Consider the following 20,112-nt stretch of genomic DNA (forward strand, 5'->3'; position numbering starts at 1 on the left):
CAGTGTCTTGTATGTCTTTATTAAAATACTGTTAGAAATTCTGTTTACTGTCATACTGTACTTTTTTGAGAGAGTTTCTGGCAGCCCAACATGTTGACATTCCTCTCTCATGCAAACTAAGCGCAGAACAAAGAGAGGAAAACCGGTTCTAGAAAAGCAGATGTCAAATCCAGTAAGGAGCCAATTTCTTTCCATCAAAACCAGGCCTCTGGTCCGTCGGAGTTGAGGAAAGCTGATATGAAATTCAGTTAAAGAATACATAAGCACACATTAATATACTAATACAATAATAGCAGCTGTACAGAAAGTTCCTTCAATAAGGTATAAACAATCTTCTATAAAAGGAGAAGAAAACTTCATGCATTGCTTCTGGAGCCGGTTTTACATGTCACATATTTTCCATTGCCGTCACATCTTGGGTGTGAACGTTTCACGCATGTTAATGGACCTTGGAACTAAAGGCAGTTATAACAAGCCCAGATCAGATAATAAAACAATAAAAAGTCAGTTACATTTTAAATTTTCTTTGTTTATCCAGATACATTTTGAATGTAACTATGTGCAAATAGCCAAAACTTTTCACATAAGACTTTATGGACGTATCATCTGTGTGTGCTGTCTCTAAAATCACTAAATAGTCTTAAAAGATAGCCATCCTTTAACATCTAACTGCACTGCTGCATCTGTTCAAACATGTCAGGAGCAGAGAGAGCCTCCATCAGAAAACACCTGAAAGGCTACGGATCGCCTGCTGGTTTGCACCAACCAAATGAGTCCCAACCATGTTGTCATGGATGGGAAAATGATTTGGCCCTATAGCCACTGTGCATCAATGACTTCTGATTTGTTTAAACTTCCAAGTGTTCAACCATTGGCACCTTTTTCCCGCTGTGTCCCTGAGGTACAGCTTAAAACACCAGTTGAGGAGGGGGGTGGGGGGTGTCACAGTAGTTCCTTTTAATTCCCAGTGTAACCAGTGACCATTTCTCCAGCACCCATATCCATGGTCACAAAGTGTGGGCTGTCATAAGGGGAGATTTCCTCTTCAGTGGAAGATATAGAAACACACTCAGTCTGCACAGAGTCATCTGCAGAGTCCTCATCTGTCCCATTTGCTCCGGACATGAAACCCACTGCTTCCGGGTTCCTCTGCAAACGCTCTCTTCTCTCGTAAAGTCCTCTGGCAGGATGGTCGTGATCACAGCCGACGTTGCTCGTCTGGAGGTGTTTAGTGCTCTCGTAAGGCTTAATGATTGACACTGGACTGATCTTCTCTGGGTTCGCAGATATAGTACAGAACCTCTGCTGGCTATCTGCTCCCTCCAGGTTCATCTGTTAAGTGTTGGAAACAAGCAGACAGTCAGCCGGAAGGCATCTCACAAGAAAAATATTCATCCCCCAGATAGACTGTTTACCAGATACGTAGGTGGAGTAACTGTGTTCATGGTCCAGGCGTTCACTTTCAAGATGACGACTACTGCTACGATGAGTATGACAACAAAAATGGCCCCCAGCGTGACAGCGAGCACGATCACGCCTTCCACTGCAGCACCCAGAAATATAAAACAGGAAGCAGGATTAGATTTCAGTGTTAGGGGGATATGTCTTTTGTAGTTTGAAAATATTTTCAGACATTAAAACATTTAATTGTTGGTTATCTATCCAAAAAGCAGAAGAGTTTATCAGAAACTTTGATTCCACTGAGACGGAGCAGCTCGGAAAAAAAAAAAAAAACACAAAGGAAGCTGAGAAAAAGTATTTCACAGTAAAGTCAGAAGAAATGTTGTGGTCACTATTTAAAAAGATAAAACCATGGTTAACTGTGAGATGGATACTAATCCACAGCTTCCAATACCCCAAAACATAAGTTGTTTATAAGTTGAGTTCAGTGAAAAGCTAACCACTATTAGCAATGTAAGCGATTAGTGGATCTATCTGTATTTGACCATAAAGGAACATTGACTGAGGTTCTAATACTCTGTCTGCAAATAAACAGTTAATTACTGGAGGCTATAGCTATGCTTTGCCCCTGACAGCCATATTAGATTTGCAGGCTGAGGTTGGTTCCTGAAGTAGGAAATTTCAATCTGTAAGTTAAACTGAGAGACACACTTAAAATCATACCCTTTGACAAAATATTTAGTGCCAATAAATAACATGAACATCTTTTTCTTTTATAAAAACTCTAATTGCAAAAGGAAAGGTGCGGCTATATTACCATTTTAAATTGCCAGTAAGAATGTTTGCATTTGGAAAGCTTATTGAGGTGATATTTGTGATGAAAAGAAATGGCTCCACTGGTTTTGGTACACTTCAAAGGTTCTGAAATAATAGAACAGCTGTTAAGTTTTAGGCTTTTCTACTAAGCTGTATTAGTATTTGAATTTTAACATTAAGTAGTATTTGCCCGGTTACATATTTCTTCAGTTTCTCCTTTGTCGTCACACTTTAATGTTTCAGACCATGAAACTAATTTTATCAGTGAGATCAATTTCAGCAGCTACATCCAGGCCTGAATACTGCCAGATCTCTGAAATCAAGAAATCCCATAAATAGAAACTTTCTGACAACATGAAGCAGGCTAAAAGATCTCAGAAAGTAAGACATCTAAAGTATTCAATACATGAACAAAATGTCCTAATTGATGTAATCGTCAAAGGAAAATGCATTGGGAGTGGCCTACTTAAAGTCTAGATTTAAATTCGAGTTGTGTGCTGTGGCATAACCCTAAACAGGCAATCCCTTGTTAAAAACCTCCAATGTGGCTAAATTAAAACGGTTTGGCAAAAAGTGGGCTAAAATTACTTCCTGTGACTAAATTCCTCTACAGTGATGTAAAATACTTATTGTTGCCAAGGGTGACATCCAGTCTTTAGAGGCCATTACTTTTCCACATGGGCCAGGTTGGATTGAATTATGTTTCTACCCTGAATGAATGAAATCATCAATTGAAAACAGCTTTTTATATTTACTCTTCGATATTAAAATGTGTTTGCATTTTATGTGTTTTAATGAAACCTTTCTCCCCCTTTCTGGCCCCAGTAGTTACCTGTCTTTTCAGAGCAGAATTTCTCTGTCTCTTTGAATTCTATGAGGTCAACACCCAAGCTGTCAACCAACAGCCGTCCTTTTAAGGTGACACACTCCTCCACATCGTCGGGGAATGTTACATCGAGTTTGCAGTTGTCCTCCGTCACACGGCACAATCCTTCAAACTGAAATCAAAGACAAAACTATCATTTTTGGGTATCCTACCAGGAGTCATATTGTCCTCGGTCAGTTCAGGTGATGCCTTTTGGACAAGTCAGTCCAGACAGTTGAGATTAAAGTTAACAGAAATAAAGAACAACATTTTAATTTAGAGACGTATGGGTGTTTTGTTTCAATTTTCCTCCACTGTTGTACACTACATAGCTGCATAACAGATGTATCCAGGACACCTGTTGCATTCCTTGTGTTAATCCACTTCTGAACCACAGACAACTTCAGAGCTGTCTTACCTGGGCTGAGGAGTAAACAGACTGGACTGTTGCTCAGTGGGCCGAAGTCCTCTTTTCAAGTTAAAGGAAAGTTTGCCTTGAGAGAGACACAACCCAAACTGCTCTAGGTCCAGTGTGAAGTTTCCACAATCAGTGATGATCTGTGGAGCCATGCCATCTGTTGCCATTGTGAAAATTCACAACAGCCATCTATAAGCTAGCTTTAGAGCACTTCATGCTTCCTATAGCCAACAAGCTTTAAGGAGATGCTGATTTCATTTTGCAGCAGGACATGGCACCTGTCCACTCTGCCTATTCCTGCTTAACTGACCATAGGCTAGCCTGGCCTGACCTGAACCCCAGAGAGACTGTGTGGAGTATTGTCAAGAGGAAGATGAGAGACACCAGAAACAACAAGCATATGAGCCAAAGGGCGATATGAAAGCAACCTGGGTCTCTGTTACACCTCAGCAGTGCCAGTGGCTGATCGCCTCCATCCCCCGCCTCACTGGTGCAGGAGTTCATGTAAAAGGTGCCATGACCAAGCTTTAATTGCATATACTGTACAGTCCAGGGACATGCTGTTCAGAAGGCCAACGATTTTATATAAAGAAAATCCACTTTTATTGCTCTTTTGTAATATTCAAATTTTCTGAGGAATTTAATTTATGGTTTTCATTTGGCTGTCAGCAATAATCAAAGTTAACAGAAAGAAAATTTGGAATATATCACTGTGTTATGACTGTATAGAATATCCAAGTTTCCTTTTGTGAATTAAACTATTGAAATAAATGTACTTTTTACTGATATTTAATTTATTGAGCTGCACCTGAAAGTATCCTCTGTGGTATTGTGTTGGCAGGTTTGGACTGTGGTTTACCACCTGAGCTTTAACAAGATATAATGTTCTGCAAATACAGTCTGCATGAATAAAGTTTAACATGTTCCTCCTCCTCCTCTGTACTATGGAACTGTTGGCTCAGACAGCAGCTTTAGAGTAATACAACCAGAAGGTGCTTTCCAACCTCTGATCCCTCTACTGGTCATAAATCTCTAACATCCAAACTCTGCCATTTTATGCAGCTCTAATGGCCAACCACCCCATAAATACTAGAGAACAGTCAAATCAAACCAATAAAACACTGAACTCAGATTGGTTTTAAGGTGGTTGCAGCCTTAAGCATAATTCTCTCCAAACCTTGTGGTGGTTGATAACTGTAACAGCTTGTGGAATGAAATGCACTTCCACACTCACTTGTGCAGCTTCCACAAAAATAAGATGTAAGACACTCTTATAGTGATTACACTGGAAAACCAATGTAAAATCTCTCCAAACTCAGCAAATCTTCAAATATAACAGATTTTAAATGTGTTTTGCCAACAGAAACATGAAATCTGGTTGAGATTACAACCTAGTGTATTACAGCAATGAAACAAATACATGTGATATTTTTACTGTGACTACACTAAAAACATAAACACAAATAATTTCCTCCCCAGAGGTTCAGGCTGAACTGAAACATCCTATACGGCCTATATATTGGGTTGTCCATTTCTCCTGCATTGTTTCTGGCTCCTACAGTCAAAGCATTTACTTTAGGGTTCCTTTTTCAGCCTAAAATCTATATTTATCCTATAATCCCTTATTATTAGCAATCAATACTTGTGACTGTTTTTCCGTGTTCTTATGCTAAAACACTGAATAGTCTTTCAGTCTTGCAAACAATGTGTTATGTCTGCATATATTATATCTATCTATCTATATAAATACACACAGGATGGGTTTAAAAGCAAGTCAACAGTGACGGCAGCTTACTTCTGCAGGTGAAGAAACAGTATACTCGAGTACACGGTCTGGTTTGATGGTTCTCTTCAGTTCATTGTAGAACCTGAGTGGATTTTGGAAACTGACTGAAGCCCCCATCTCCGTCCCACGTACATCCACAGGTGGGAAATCTAACATACCTGAAAGAAGATAATTTCAGTTTTATCTGATCGACTCCTTTTAACTGAAATCCAAGCCAACCATCCTGTGCAGGATGGAAGCTGGCTGCAGACCAGTTCACCCTAATGCAGCCTCTGTCAAGCTTCAGCGCCTAACAAAAGGTATTTATATACCACTATTTGTTTCCTCACATTTTGTCACATTATGACCACAAACCTTAATGTGTTTTGTTATGTATATGATAAACAAAACGTAGCACATAACTGTGAAATAGAAGAAAAAAATTTTTCCCCCCAAAATTGCTTTTCACCATTAGCTTTCTGGGAGCTTCTCTGATTGATGCTCTCCTTGCCCAGCCTGGGTGGACCGCCATGTTTTGGTAGTTTTGCAGTCGTACTATCTTCCTTCCATGTTCAGATGGTTGATTGAACTGGGCTCAGAGATGTTCAATAATTGGGAAATTGTTTTAAAACCTAATCCTAATCTGCTCTTGGTTTTTAATATGTAGTTTGTTCTCAGACAAACCTCTGAGGCCTTAAGAGAACAGCTGTATTTATACTGCATTTCCCTCCATTTTCCAGTGCACTACTTTGAGTTGGTTTATCTCTTAAAATTCCTAGTAAAATACATTGAAGTTTGTGGTTGTAACAGATAATGTATGGGCTATGCAAGTCACTATTGGTTTGCAAACACTATGCATGCTGAATAATTTTACTTACATTTGATATCGACAGTTCTTAACATGTTGAAGGAGAAGGACTTTGATCGTACATCTTCAGACTGTTTGCCTCCTTGGATGGCTGTGACAGTAACACACAGGAAAGCCTGGTAGTGTTCCTGAGATTCCCACACAAAGTGGCTGAGGTCATACTGATGATCTGTGGTATTGGCTTCAAAAGACCTTCATTCAAAGCAAGAAAGCAAAGTGATTTTTTAATCCTGCAATAATGCTCAAAATGAAATACAGAGATCACATATATGATGTCAAGGATCAGTAAACGATGCTTACCTTACAGTATTAGGTACAGAGATTTTTACCCGGAAAATAGTGTGAGGTTGATGTTCGCTGTAATCCCAGCTCACTGTGGTTTGCAGATTTTGGCAGTTCACAGTTACATTTGATGGAGGTGGAACTGAAAAAAAAAACAACCCAAAAAGACTTACAGTACTGGAAAAACAGATTGCTCCTATATAGATTTCTTCTCTGTTTTATTGCCAAATGTAAGTGTTTTGGATTAAAACAAGTTTAAAAAGATAACCCAAGTACATGCAATAGGCCTTTTTAACTGATATCCTTTAGTGAGGTAAAACAAAAAAAAAACTATCCTGGCCCTGTGTGAAAAAGTAACTCCTCATCTTGTTATATAATAAATCTACAGTGACAAACCACATTTTTTATAATAAAGTTCAGTAAAATGAGGCACAGCATTTCAAGATCAGTTTTAGCAGATAAGCGGCAAGCGGAACTGTCATGTAAATCAATGCAAAACTAACAATCGCGGCTCATATGGCCAAAATCCTTCTCTTAAAACTGTTGACCAGCAAAAAAAAAAAAAAAGCATTAAACTGACAACAAACAAAATGTTAGTTTTTTTATTTTTTATTTGTCAGGATTCCTGACAGTTGAAGAGATGTAGCAATATACTGCAGCCACACAACCACACCACTAGAAGGAAAAACAAGGGCACCCCAACTAAGACTGTGACCTCGCAGTTGCACACTGTCATTCTATTGGCTTATCAAAAATATTAGCTTCATCTAAACCTTCAACTTGTATGTTAGACCCAATCCCAACCAAATTATTTAAGGAAGTGTTCCCTCTGATTACCAGCCCCATTTTAGATATGATTAATCTATCCTTAGTAAATGGATATGTACCACAGGCTTTTAAGTTAACTGTAATTAAAGCTTTACTTAACCTTCAATTCTCTTTACTATATTTATGTTTCCAATAGGTCAAATTACCAGGCAGCATGGGATACATTTTCACTGTTATGCTGATGATACTCAGCTTTACTTATCCATAAATCCTTTTGTTGTCCGATGAGCTAAGCCCTCCCCTCCTACTTCCCCATTTCTGACGGGATTGCTCAATCCAGCTCTCCATCTAACACATCCGGACTTCCCTAAACCTGAAAGGTCTTACTAAGCAGGTTTACTGAAAGTTCTGTTTAAGCTGGTGTCGGGAAATGACACGCCTAACCTCTAAGAGCCTGCATCCAGAAGTCTTGCCCTTCTTCAACTGGAGGTCTGGACGACCGATTAGCCCACAGCAGTCATCCACTCCTCAACAGTCACTTCTGTTAACGGCTGCTCATTCCCTAATATTACAACTGGCTCTTGTTATATGGGCTAGGTTAATTTTAGTGACTCGGCATGAGCCCCAAGGGCGCTGTTTTAACAAACGTGGCTAAGGCAACCTATAAAAACCTCCTAAAATCTCTTAGAACCAGGTAACAAGAATTTTTACAACCAAAAATAAGGTGACAAAAATAATTGAATGTCCACGATTTATCTAGAATTTTATATGCTTTCTTTAATTAACAACGCTTTTGCAGGGGTCAGTAACAGCTTAAATTCGGCAACACAAAATAATTTCAATTATAGTAATGAATCAATCAACCCAACCTGTCTTTCCCTAATGCTGAAACTAGTGAGTTTGGAGAGGCTTTAAAGACGGAGGCTCATTCATGCACCCAATGGGGATGTTTCTTCTGGTAACACCGAGCGATTTCTTGAAGGAAAGACGGCTTAATCTTCAGTTTCCTTCCTCTAAGTGGACAGGCACTGATGCTCCAGGTTTCGATGGTCAAACAGGAACTTTGTTGTCATATGTCTCAGAAGACAGTAGCTTCCAGAGGCTGAAGAGATGAAGGAAACCCGGAGACATAAATGAGGTTGATTCAGGACTTCCAGAAGACTGAAACTTAGAGCAATCAGTTGTTCACCGATCAAGTTCACTTCTGTTGTCTGGATAAAAAGGCCGTAGATGAAATCAGATTCTTAATTTTGAGGCACAATCCTTTCTGGGCACATGGGTTGATCCTCTTTTTAATGCAGTCGATCAGCTGTTCCTCTGCTTCATCTGTAGCGTCTTTCTCCATCCGATCTTGTTCGCTGGTCTTCTGCAAGGAAACAACCGCAGTTCCCTTTTTTGGCATTACTTTTATAGTGCAGATGCTCTTACTGGCCAGCCCTTTGTTAGGCTTCTCCGTTATTGCGCAACTTGCTATTGCCCAATACGTTATTGCTCAATACTTAGTCATGGTCTTTGTGACTTCGTGACTGGTGCTGTTTTTTGGCCTTGAAGATACCAGTAATAGCCATGCAGCTGGCTGTAGTCTCGTCCTCCCTTCCTTGCGTTGCTTGTTGGTCTTCAAAAGATTCGCTGTCAGCCCGCAGCCAGCCCTCGTCACTCCTAGTCATCCTACAGTTTTCTTCTTAATCTGCTCAGTCTTAAACTTTACACAGTATTACACATTCCATTCTAAGCTTTCTGCATTTACCTTTATACACAGTTATAAAACCATCACTTCATTCTTTTTATTCATACATCACAACTGATCAACATTATCTCTTTCATATATAGCGGATTGAGAATTATAAACCTTAATGTTTTTTATTTTAATTATCAGTTCTCAATCATATTTCAATCATACGTCTTTTAACTTGATAATCAAAGATTACTCATTTTATTTAATACTTGTAGAAAATGGAAAATCATTATACATCATTTCCTTGGTTATACTTGTTTATACTTCTGCAAAAGATAAGACAGATAATATGTGACTCCATACAGGCCTCTCCAGTCTCTCAGTCCCAGAATATGAAAATATGCTTGTTTCACTCTCTACTGCTTCAACTGTGTATTTTAAGAATTGTTGCATGGATTACACAAAAGGATATTTATTGTAATTGTTATGGATTTAACTGAGCAGTTAATGAATGTTGCATGGATTACATGAAAATATCTCACCTTATTTTGACAATCCCAACGAGCCCAACCAGTTAGATAGACTACAAGCATGTCTTGAAGACATAAAAACTTGGATGACTTTAAATGTTCTGCTTCTAAATTCAGACAAGACAGAAGTTGTCGTCTTTGGACCAGAGTCTTTAAAAAAAGAAACTGCTTAGTCAATCACTTAACCTGGATGGCATTAAATTGACCTCCGGTAGAAAAGTAAAAAACCTTGGTGTTATTTTTGACCAGGACATGTCATTTAAATCCCATATTAAACAGGTTTCTAGGATTTCCTTCTTTTACCTCCGGAACATTGACAAAATTAGAAATATTCTGTCCAGGAGTGACACTGAAAAACTAGTCCATGCATTTGTTACTTCAAGGCTGGACTATTGTAATTCGTTACTATCAGGATGTCCACAAAATGCAGTTAAAAGCCTTCAGCTGATTCAAAATGCTGCAGCAAGAGTTCTGAAGAAAATTAAAAAGAGAGATCATATTTCTCCTTTTTTAGCTTCGCTTTATGCGCTCCCTGTTAAATCCAGAATAGAATTTAAAATTCTCCTTCTCACATATAAAGCCCTTAATGATTTAGCTCCATCATACATCAGAAATCTGTTCCATATATTCCTAACAGAGAACTTTGTTCTCAGACTGCAGGTTTACTGGTGGTTCCTAGAGTCTCTAGAAGTAGAATGGGAGGCAGATCTTTTAGTTATCAGGCTCCTCTCCTGTGGAACCAGCTCCCCGTTTTGGTCCATGAGGCAGACACCCTGTCTTCTTTTAAGGCTAGGCTTAAAACTTTCCTTTTTGATAAAGCTTATAGTTAGAGTTGCTTAGGTTATCCTGAGCTATCTCTGTAGTTATGCTGCCATAGGCTTAGGCTGCTGGAGGACATAATGACCACTTTCACACTCTCTGCTACATTCTCATACTACTCTCCAGTTTTGTGTTATTTGCTGTTATTTCAGCTTTTAACTCAATGTCCTGTTTTTTCTCTTTTTAGAAGATACACCTGCCCTGGCTCTGTGTTTAGTTGTGGCACCCTCCTGGAGGGGCACATCGGCTGAGCTGCTGCTGAACCTTATGCTCACCTTCTGCAGATAATACACTTGGCACTGTTTTTCAATGTTTAACCCTGTCTCTCCTAGACATAGCTACTGGCTGAGCTTCTACTGTGACTCTATGTACTCTCTTTCATACTCAACTTGAAAACTGGCTCAGAGTTCATCTGCTTAGCTGTCTTTCTCTCCTAGATGAAGCCACTGAAGGAACCGTAACCATTAATCTTTCACTTTTCTTTCCTATAGAAAGTACTCCTGGAGCAGTGCTTCTGTGTTCTTTTTGTTTCTCTGATCTGTTCTGTTGCAGGAGTGAATACTGCAAGTCTCTTTCCTTAGATAGAAAACCTTTAAACTAATTTGAATAATAAACTGAATCTGACTGCACTGTTTGATTTATTGGAATGTATGAACCTGATTTGAAATCTATATGATTCGATTGAATTATGTTTGTAAAGTGCCTTGAGACGACATGTGTTGTGAATTGGCGCTATATAAATAAACTTAATTGAACGGTTGCTAGGCGATGGTAGCGCTCCAATCAGACAGAGCAAAAAAACTCCACAAGCAAGGAAGACGGGTTTGGGAGGCCATTTTTGATTCGTGCAAACGGGAAGCTTTGTGCGCGAGAAGGAGGAGGCAAGTGGGAGGGGGAAATATCTGTGCGAGAAGCATTAAATATGAGCGTGGAAACAGTTTTGAGTGAGAACAGAATATATCTGAAAGAAAGCAGAACTTTTCAGTACAAACAATAATAAGTTTCAGTACAAGCAGAATGAAATCCTGCTCTTAAATTGAAAATATCCGCTTTTGAATTAAGTAAATTTCCCCCATAAAGTGGCATCCCAAATCATAGAACATCTTGTCTCAAAGGATACTGCACTGGACCCGAGTTCTCATATACTAGGTCTGTATCCCAAAAATACTTTGTTTACCAAATGTGAACAGCTACAAGTTGATAAGTGTCTACTACAAGCTAAAAGACTGATTGCATTTTCTGGCAGAAAACAACAGGACCAGGTATCATGCACTGGATCAGACAAATGCTGATGACTTTACCCCTGGAACGGATAACATATACTGCCTGGCCAAATAGGTACGAGCCTCCCCATTCGATAATTACTGCATGGGCGATTATGTTTCAGCTGGCAACAAGTTATTTAACCCCATCTGGTGCAATGAGTTGCTTCTCATTTCTTAAACAACCAGGTCGAAAGACACATCCCGTAGTCATGGAAAAGATGTCAGTCTGTTTCAGAAGGGTCAAATCATTGGTATGCATCAAGTTGAGAAAACATCTAAGGAGATTGCAGAAACTACCAAAATTGGGTTAAGAACTGTCCAACGCATTATTAAGAACTGGAAGGATAGTGGGGAACCAACGTCTTCGAGGAAGAAATGTGACCAGAAAAAGAAATCCTGAATGATCGTGCACGGCGATCACTTAAACGTTTGGTGAAATCAAATCGCAGAAAAACAGTAGAACTCCATGTTATGTTTAATAGGGAAAGGAAGAGCATTTCCACACACACAATGCGAAGGGAACTCAAGCGATTGAGACTTAACAGCTGTGCAGCCTTAAGAAAACCACTAATCAGTGAGGCTAACCAAAAAAAAAAAAAAAGGCTTCAATTTGCTATGGAGCATAAAGACTGGACTCTGGAGCAATGGAAGAAGGTCATTTGGTCTGATGAGTCCAGATTTACCCTGTTCCAGAGTGATGGACGCATCAGGGTAAGAAGGGAAGCAGGTGAAGTGATGCACCCATCATGCCTAGTGCCTACTATACAAGCCTGTGGGGGCAGTGCTATGATCTGGGGTTGCTGCAGTTGGTCAGGTCTGGGTTCAGCAACAGTATGTGTCCAAACAATGAGGTCAGCTGACTACTTGAATATGCTGAATGACCAGATTATTCCATCAATGGATTTTTTCTTCCCTGATGGCACGGGCATATTCCAAGATGACAATGCCAGGATTCATCGGGCTCAAATTGTGAAAGAGTGGTTCAGGGAGCATGAGACATCATTCTCACACATGGATTGGCCACCACAGAGTCCAGACCTTAACCCCATTGAGAATGTTTGGGATGTGCTGGAGAAGGCTTTGCGCAGCGGTCAGACTCTACCATCATCAATACAAGATCTTGGTGAAAAATTACTGGGTGGAAATAAATCTTGTGACATTGCAGAAGCTTATCAAAACAATGCCACAGTGAATGTGTGCTGTAATCAAAGCTAAAGGCGGTCCAACAAAATATTAGAGTGTGTTTTTTTTTGGTGGCGACTTTTTTTTTCTGGCCAGACAGTGTATCTGCTAAAAGGGAAAGGCAAGTTGTTTGAAAACATATAGAGACCCCTCAGGAATTTATGGAAGGTGTGGACATATCGCAAGTGGAAAAAACCTACTAAGGACAAGAATGACCAAACAGAATGTTAAGAGGCTTTACAATCACTATTCACTATGCTGTCTCTAGTGTGTCTAGAAAATATGCAGATGTGTATTTTATAAGGGTGCTTATTGTTCTTGTTGTTTGAATATGAGAAGTGTATGTCAATGTAAATGAAAAACAATAAAAAATATTGATGGAGAAAGTAATAAAAAAAAAAATCAGAATTCACTATTTTCATTCAGAATAAATATATCACAATAAAATCTTCAGTCCATATCATTTATCCCTTCTTGCTAATTTCTTTATTCTGCCAAAAAACTCAAATCAGTTGATTTTTTAGATATATAAGTGCTAATACCTACCTACCTATCTACCTACCTACAGTCACCAGCCACTATATTAGGTACACCTGTCCAACGGCTCGTTAAAGCAAATTTCTAATCAGCCAATCACATGGCAGCAACTCAATGCATTTAGGGATATAGACATGGTCAAGACGATCTGCTGCAGTTCAAACCGAGCATCAGAATGGGGAAGAAAGGGGATTTAAGTGACTTTGAACGTGGCATGGTTGTTGGTGCCAGATGGGCTGGTCCGAGTATTTCAGAAACTGCTGATATACTGGGATTTTCATGCACTACCATCTCTAGGGTTTACAGAGAATGGTCCGAAATAGAGAAAATATTCAGTGAGCAGCAGTTCTGTGGGCGCAAATGCCTTGTTGATGCCAGAGGTCACAGGAGAATGGCCAGACTGGTTCGAGCTGATAGAAAGACAACATTAACTCAAATACCCACTTGTTACAACCAAGGCATGCAAAAGAGCATCTCTGAACGCACAACACGAACCTTGAGGCGGATGGGCTACAGCAGCAGAAGACCACACCGGGTGCCACTCCTGTCGGCTAAGAACAGGAAACTGAGGCTACAATTCGCACAGGCTCACCAAAATTGGACAATAGAAGATTGGAAAAATGTTGCTTGGTCTGATGAGTCTCGATTTTTGCTGCGACATTCGGATGGTCGGGTCAGAATTTGGCGTCAACAACATTAAAGCACGAATCCATCCTGCCTTGTATCAATGGTCCAAGCTGGTGGTGGTGTAATGGTGTGGGGGATATTTTCTTGGCACACTTTGGGCCCCTTAGTACCAATTGAGCATCGTGTCAACGCCACAGTCTACCTGAGTATTGTTGCTGACCATGTCCGTCCCTTTATGACCACAGTGGACCCATCTTCTGATGGTTACTTCCAGCAGGATAACGTGCCATGTCATAAAGCACAAATCATCTCAGACTGGTTTCTTGAACATGGCAATGAGTTCACTGTACTCAAATGGCCTCCAAAGTCACCAGATCTCTATCCAATATAGCAACTTTGGGATGTGGTGGAACGGGAGATTCACATCATGGATGCAGCTGACAAATCTGCAGCATCTGTATGATGCTATCATGTCAATATGGACAAAACTCTCTGAGGAATGTTTCCAGTACCTTGTTAAATCTATACCACAGAGGATTAAGGCAGTTCTGAAGGCAAAAGGTGGTCTAACCCGGTACTAGCAAGGTGGCCAGTGAGTGTATATTCTACTGATCTTCAGGTACATTAAATAGAGTTTAGATAGACCAGAACTTCAGCAATAAGCTCTGGCCAATATTATTGTGATTAAAACTATTTCCATAATCGAGTAGCCCTATACAAAGATTTTTACAGAAGTCAGAACTGGACCAAAATATGGCAGCGGATGTGTCTGTATAAATGACCATCTGGGTGCAGTACAGAGCATTCCTTAGTGAGTCAAATAGAGGGTAGGTGGGTGGGTGTCTTAGACAACATGAGAATGGACCCAAATTCAAAGGCAAAACCCACTACTTATTCGGTCATACCTGTGCAGATAAAGATCTGCATAGATTAAACAGCAAAACTCCAGGCCATCAGGGTTGTGATTGCCTTCATGTTACAGTACTGCACAAAGCTACAATAGTGTTTTACACAAAACTTAAATTAACACCACAATCCTCTGTACTGCACCCAGATCCTAACAGCGTGGTGTTGACAAATGAGAGTAACTGGTTTACTCTGTTGCTCTTCAGCATTCCAGAGTTATTGTTTTTCAATTGCCAGCCAGCAAGGACATTTAAATACTTTATGTTTTGAAAAAGAAGCTGGGTGGGTTGAAAAAAAAGATCACAGAACAATGTGATGCCATCAAATTATGCCGTGTTTTTCAGAAGACCAACTTAATTTAAAATTGTGTTTAGTCATTCAAAGTGGCAACCAATTTTTTATTTGTTCTCCTTTGCTTTAGGAACACTACGTTAATGGTTCTATGTTCTATGGTGCAGGTTTTTTGTACTTTGTGATGGACATAGGATTATGTATCGAACATGATAAATGGCTTAAAGGAGAAACTACATCAGCAACTGCTGAGGAGGCAGCCAATGGCCTGAGGTGACCAAGTGAGGATGCATTCCAAAATGTAGGACTTCTTATACTAAAACTGCCTTCCCTTTTGTTGCCATGAGTGTTCATCATGCTAAGGAATGGTTACTATCAAAACAGATGTGCCCCCATTAGTGTTGAATGTGAATGAATGAAGCCATGGTTTTCACAAAGTGTGTGTAGGGCTGTAGTCTGAATGATTTCACTGGTTCTAGAAAGATTGTAATTTATAAATGTATTGAAACTGTATACTTGTACATTGTTCTACCATTACATTCATACATTTCTGTAATTTTTTTTCTCATGTTAAAAACAACAACCTGCCCAGAGAGTACAGGTGGAAATGAGCATTTATTGCTATAAGCTGGTACCATGCATTTTACCTTTATTAAGGTCAATGAAATGTTGTACATTGTCTTGGTAAAAATAAACACGGTCATCATCATCATCATGGAATGTGGTGTGCCCTGAATTGGAGGGTGGGAAGCAGAGCCATTAGCTGACTACCACTGCTTTGAGTGTTCACCCCATGGGTAACAGGATGAATAAGTTCTGGCACACACCATGAACATCAATTAAAACACAGCTGTGTTTTTGTTTGTGACCAGCTCCATAGCTACATCTATCAATACAGCTATCATCCTCCCATCCACACATTAACAGTGGTTGGTGTGCTGGGAGACCCTGACCCTGATACTTTGGTGCATACCTGGGTTAAAACTCAGAGCAATAATAGAAATATTAAAAACTATTGTCACCAATCAGCCAGTACAAAAACTGGCTACCATGGAGACAGAATGCATGCTAGAAGAGACATTGCTGACAAAGGACTCACACTGATTTCTTAGACCAATGTCCCTGTAGCTAAGGTGATGTGACAGGTTCGGCAGCCCCACCTCTAATAGAGCATACTACTTCGTCAAAATCATCTGGACAAGACAGAAACTGCTGACTTTCACTGTGTGTGTTTTTTTTTAAAAAGATTTCTTTAGGCGGCACTAGTGGCCTTTATTTTTTCCTGAGTTTTTCCAACAGTGGCCATAGAGGAAACAGGGGTGGAGAGAGGGGAAGACATGCGGCAAATGTCGCCAGGGCCAGGACTCAAACCCAGGACCGCCGCATCTAGGATCAAAGCCTTTATACATGGGCCACGCACTTCAACCCCTACACCATCAGCACCGCGCCCTGTTTTATATGCATATGAAATGACAATGATCATACAGCACAACAATGTTTATTTGTTAACAAATGTTCTTACTATTGTACTTTGTCATTTTGTCTGATTGCTCTTTATGTGTGTTTTAACGATGAGGTATATTTGTTGCAAAGGTTAATGGGGTCAGAGGTTATGTCCTGGGTACTTGATAAAACTGGAGTTCACCAACTTGAGGCCAAATGTAAAGGGATGAATCATTATGACTGCAACTCTATTCAAAAAATAAAGTCCACATCTAAAATGACTTAATTTAAACACTTGACTCTCCTGAACAGAAAAAAGTAAGGACTTGATTTTTATTATAGATTCAACATTGAGTCATGGATGGAAAAGTGTTTTACACCAGTGGGAGCTGGAATGAGTGCGTGACTTAACTGAACATGAAGTTCCTACTTAAAACTTTTCATTTACATTAGAGATGCACAGCTAAAGCCCAAAAATAATGGCATGTTAAATGTGACTTGTAGGTAGAAGAAAATTAGAACATATACACAAACAACACATAATATAAAATACACGGTCCTTTGTATGGATGTTCTAGTTAGAAGATGTCAAGCATGATTTCGGCATTTATTTAGCATCAAGCATAGGAGAAGAAATATTCAATATAAAATGCCATTACTAAATAAAGGTTTAGGATCACAGCTTTTGATTACTGGCCAAAAGCTTGCTTCAATACTTCATGACATTTAACAAATTACATTAATGTTTGCAGGCAAACCAAGACCTCGCTCAGTCTTTATTTTTATTTTTAAAAGGAGTTTGCAATTATACATATTTAATGCTTTGACCTTTGCTTTATAAACTGAAATGTTTATAGCTGTAAAGGTGTTGAGTTGCAGGTTAAACTCCACAGTCCAAATGAGCCAACAAGGAAGCTTAAAGAACCCACTGATAGGCAAAGCAGAAAACAGCCTCCGACTGGTTAGTCATTTTCCAAGAAGCACAGCAGCACAACAGTCAACAACAAAATAACAAATAAGTAATAGTAAATAATAGATGCCTGCTGTATCCCTAGTTTCAGAGGTTGAACCTAACCCTGAATTAAACTTCTCCACAACTTTCTCCCTGACCTGCTGTGTTCCTTGGTCCTCATGATGCTGTTTGTTCTCCAACAAACCTCTGAGGCCTTCACAGAACAACTGGCTTTATACTGAGATTAAGTTTAATGCACCGGGTTTTATTTGGATGTATGAGAATAAAGTGGCTGTATACAAATGCATGCCACAAACATTCAGATTTTTTATTAGAAAAGAAATATGTGAAAATTGTGTGCATCATTTGCTTTCCACTTTAATTTTTCACTACTTTATGAAGACCTATCACATTAAAAACCCAGACAATACACGGTTTACTCAAACTGTTTCTGTTTGTAATGTGAAAATGTGAAAAGTATATGAATGGATATGAACACTTTTGCAAGGTATTTTAATTACCATACCTGACAGACCATTACTTCTCCAGAAGTACTTTCCCAAACATCATTTCATTGTCTTATAATAAGAAAATTCTAACGCCAAAGATAAATCTCTCATGTTTGGCTCTTTAAATCCAATCACTGACAGAAAATGAAGCAGTCAGAAGGAATGTTCTGACTTGGACAGAAGTTTGCATGATGGGTATGCAAGTAGTTTGATTGGGAAGAACCTGGCACCTGTAGAACTGACACCTGAGGGTATCACACATGCAGGCAGATACAGTGCCTCATAGATGGATGAAACAACCTTTCCAGTACTTAGAGCTTGAAAGGGGTTGAACGGTTAGGCCGGGTGGGCCTATCTGGCAGATGTCCGATATGTGGGCTGAACAATGATCAACACACATGTTATCACATAGTGTCTTTTCACAGTGTTTAAGTGTTGGGCGATCACCTAACTGTCAACACTTGAAACATAAAAACGTATAAAGCATAAAGTGTTTTGGATGGAGGTCAAATGAAAAGTAGCAGCATTGTTAGTTTGGTAGTTTTTTTCTACGCAGCTTTCTTGTAAAAACAGTTTCTGATTTAGAAATAAATAAATAGATACAAAATTTAACACATTTTAGCATTTCTCAGCTTTGATATGTTTGGGTACGAGACTCCACTGCAAACACTTTCTGTGTCCAGTGTTCCCAAACCAATCAGTTCATCCTACCAAGTATTCCACTAAAACTGCCTCCTCCACTTTGTAACAGTTAAAGCAAACCTGAATGTGCAGTTTTTCCCCCAGTTGGACCAAATTACACAAATCTAGCCTTGTTTCAGCATGATGTCCCAAACATAATTGGTGGAAAAGTACAAGTTACAGCAGAGTTGCATTTAAACAGGCTGAGCATGTATTAAAAGAGGAAGAAAAAACTACTTTCAGCACCTCTCATCAAGCAAACAGGTCGGCCCAGATGCCTTTCACAATCATTCACACCTCCGGTCAAGTGATTACATCTCAAAGGGTGTACTGACAAGTTAGACAGTCATAGATAAAAACAAAGGTGTAGCTTATCGACCTAATCAATGACAAATATATCAAATGAGAACCTATATATCTGGAATTCCCCAACCCTGTTATAATAACGGAGCAAAACTTTCAGATTTTATTTTTAAGACCTAAAAAGCTCAGATAAAGTCAATTTATGAATTTCATACTTACTTAGCTGTTAACTGCTAAAGGAAGAGCCCAAAACTGTATTTACATCACAGAAACAAACAAACAAAACTTCCACTAAAATTTTGAAGGTTATTTTCTCTCAATCGTGGTTTTCTTTGTGGTGCATTCATATCGATCAATCTTTATTATAGACAACAAATAAAATATCGGTAACAAGTAACATTCCTTTTCAGTAAATGCAATTTACTATTGTTCTAACGTACAAGTTGAATAGTTTTTTCTTTAATATCACAACTTATTCAAGAATAGTTAGAAATATTACAATGACTTTATATTGTTGATGTTCTATTTCTCAATAAACCCTTTTTATTTAAAGATGGTGGTGTTTGTAGCATTGATATATCTTTCTAAACTGTCTACATACTAGCTATAGAGCTCTATTTAAAATCTATGTATCTATATTTTCGCCTTTAAAACTGACCAGAAAACTTTCTTACCAGCGACAGAAGAAACCCCGCAGATGATAAGAAGCAGGGCAGTGAACGCACCATCCAGCTGCATGGCTCAGGCCTCGGAACAGTTCTGATAAATATTCAGTTTGGACTTCCTCTTCAGCCACAGACTGCGAGAAGTAAATGAATAAAACCTCAGCTCCCCCCCATTTGGCAAAAGAATCAAAATCTCAACAACTGCAACACAGCGTGATTTCACATAGAAGCTATTTTTCCTCGTAAGTCAGTTTCTTCACACACGTCCCGTCAATGGAAGGTGAGTCTGAGCTCTGATGCGTCCTCAGGCGTGAGTCGTAGAGACAATGATCGCTCATTAACCTGTAAAACACCTTGATGTGACGTCACCAGGTGGATCTGTTCACCAAAATGTCTGTACACTACCGCCGTCTAGTGGTAGAAGCCAGAATATGAATAAAAGAGAAATGCTAAAACAAAGTCTCAAACGCTTGAACAAAAGGGCCTGACTTACAAATGGACCTTGTCACACTGTCACATTTTCTTGTTTTCTATGTCAAAAGTT

General features: G+C 39.2%; 1 protein-coding gene across 1 annotated transcript; it reads right to left on the reverse strand.

Moving 5' to 3' along the window:
• On the reverse strand, positions 1 to 19,886 carry ifngr1 (interferon gamma receptor 1). The gene is made up of 7 exons (XM_047365886.1): positions 19,578 to 19,886; positions 6,434 to 6,557; positions 6,144 to 6,325; positions 5,296 to 5,444; positions 3,050 to 3,215; positions 1,416 to 1,543; positions 1 to 1,332 (listed from the first exon to the last, which is right to left on the reverse strand). Exons 1-7 carry the CDS (start codon positions 19,639 to 19,641, stop codon positions 958 to 960), a joined length of 1,188 nt encoding a protein of 395 aa, XP_047221842.1. The 5' UTR covers positions 19,642 to 19,886; the 3' UTR covers positions 1 to 957.
• Between the last annotated feature and the right edge of the window lie 226 nt (positions 19,887 to 20,112).

The sequence above is a fragment of the Girardinichthys multiradiatus genome, chromosome 5, assembly GCF_021462225.1.
Source record: "Girardinichthys multiradiatus isolate DD_20200921_A chromosome 5, DD_fGirMul_XY1, whole genome shotgun sequence".
In the NCBI taxonomy this organism is placed as follows: Eukaryota; Metazoa; Chordata; class Actinopteri; order Cyprinodontiformes; family Goodeidae; genus Girardinichthys; species Girardinichthys multiradiatus.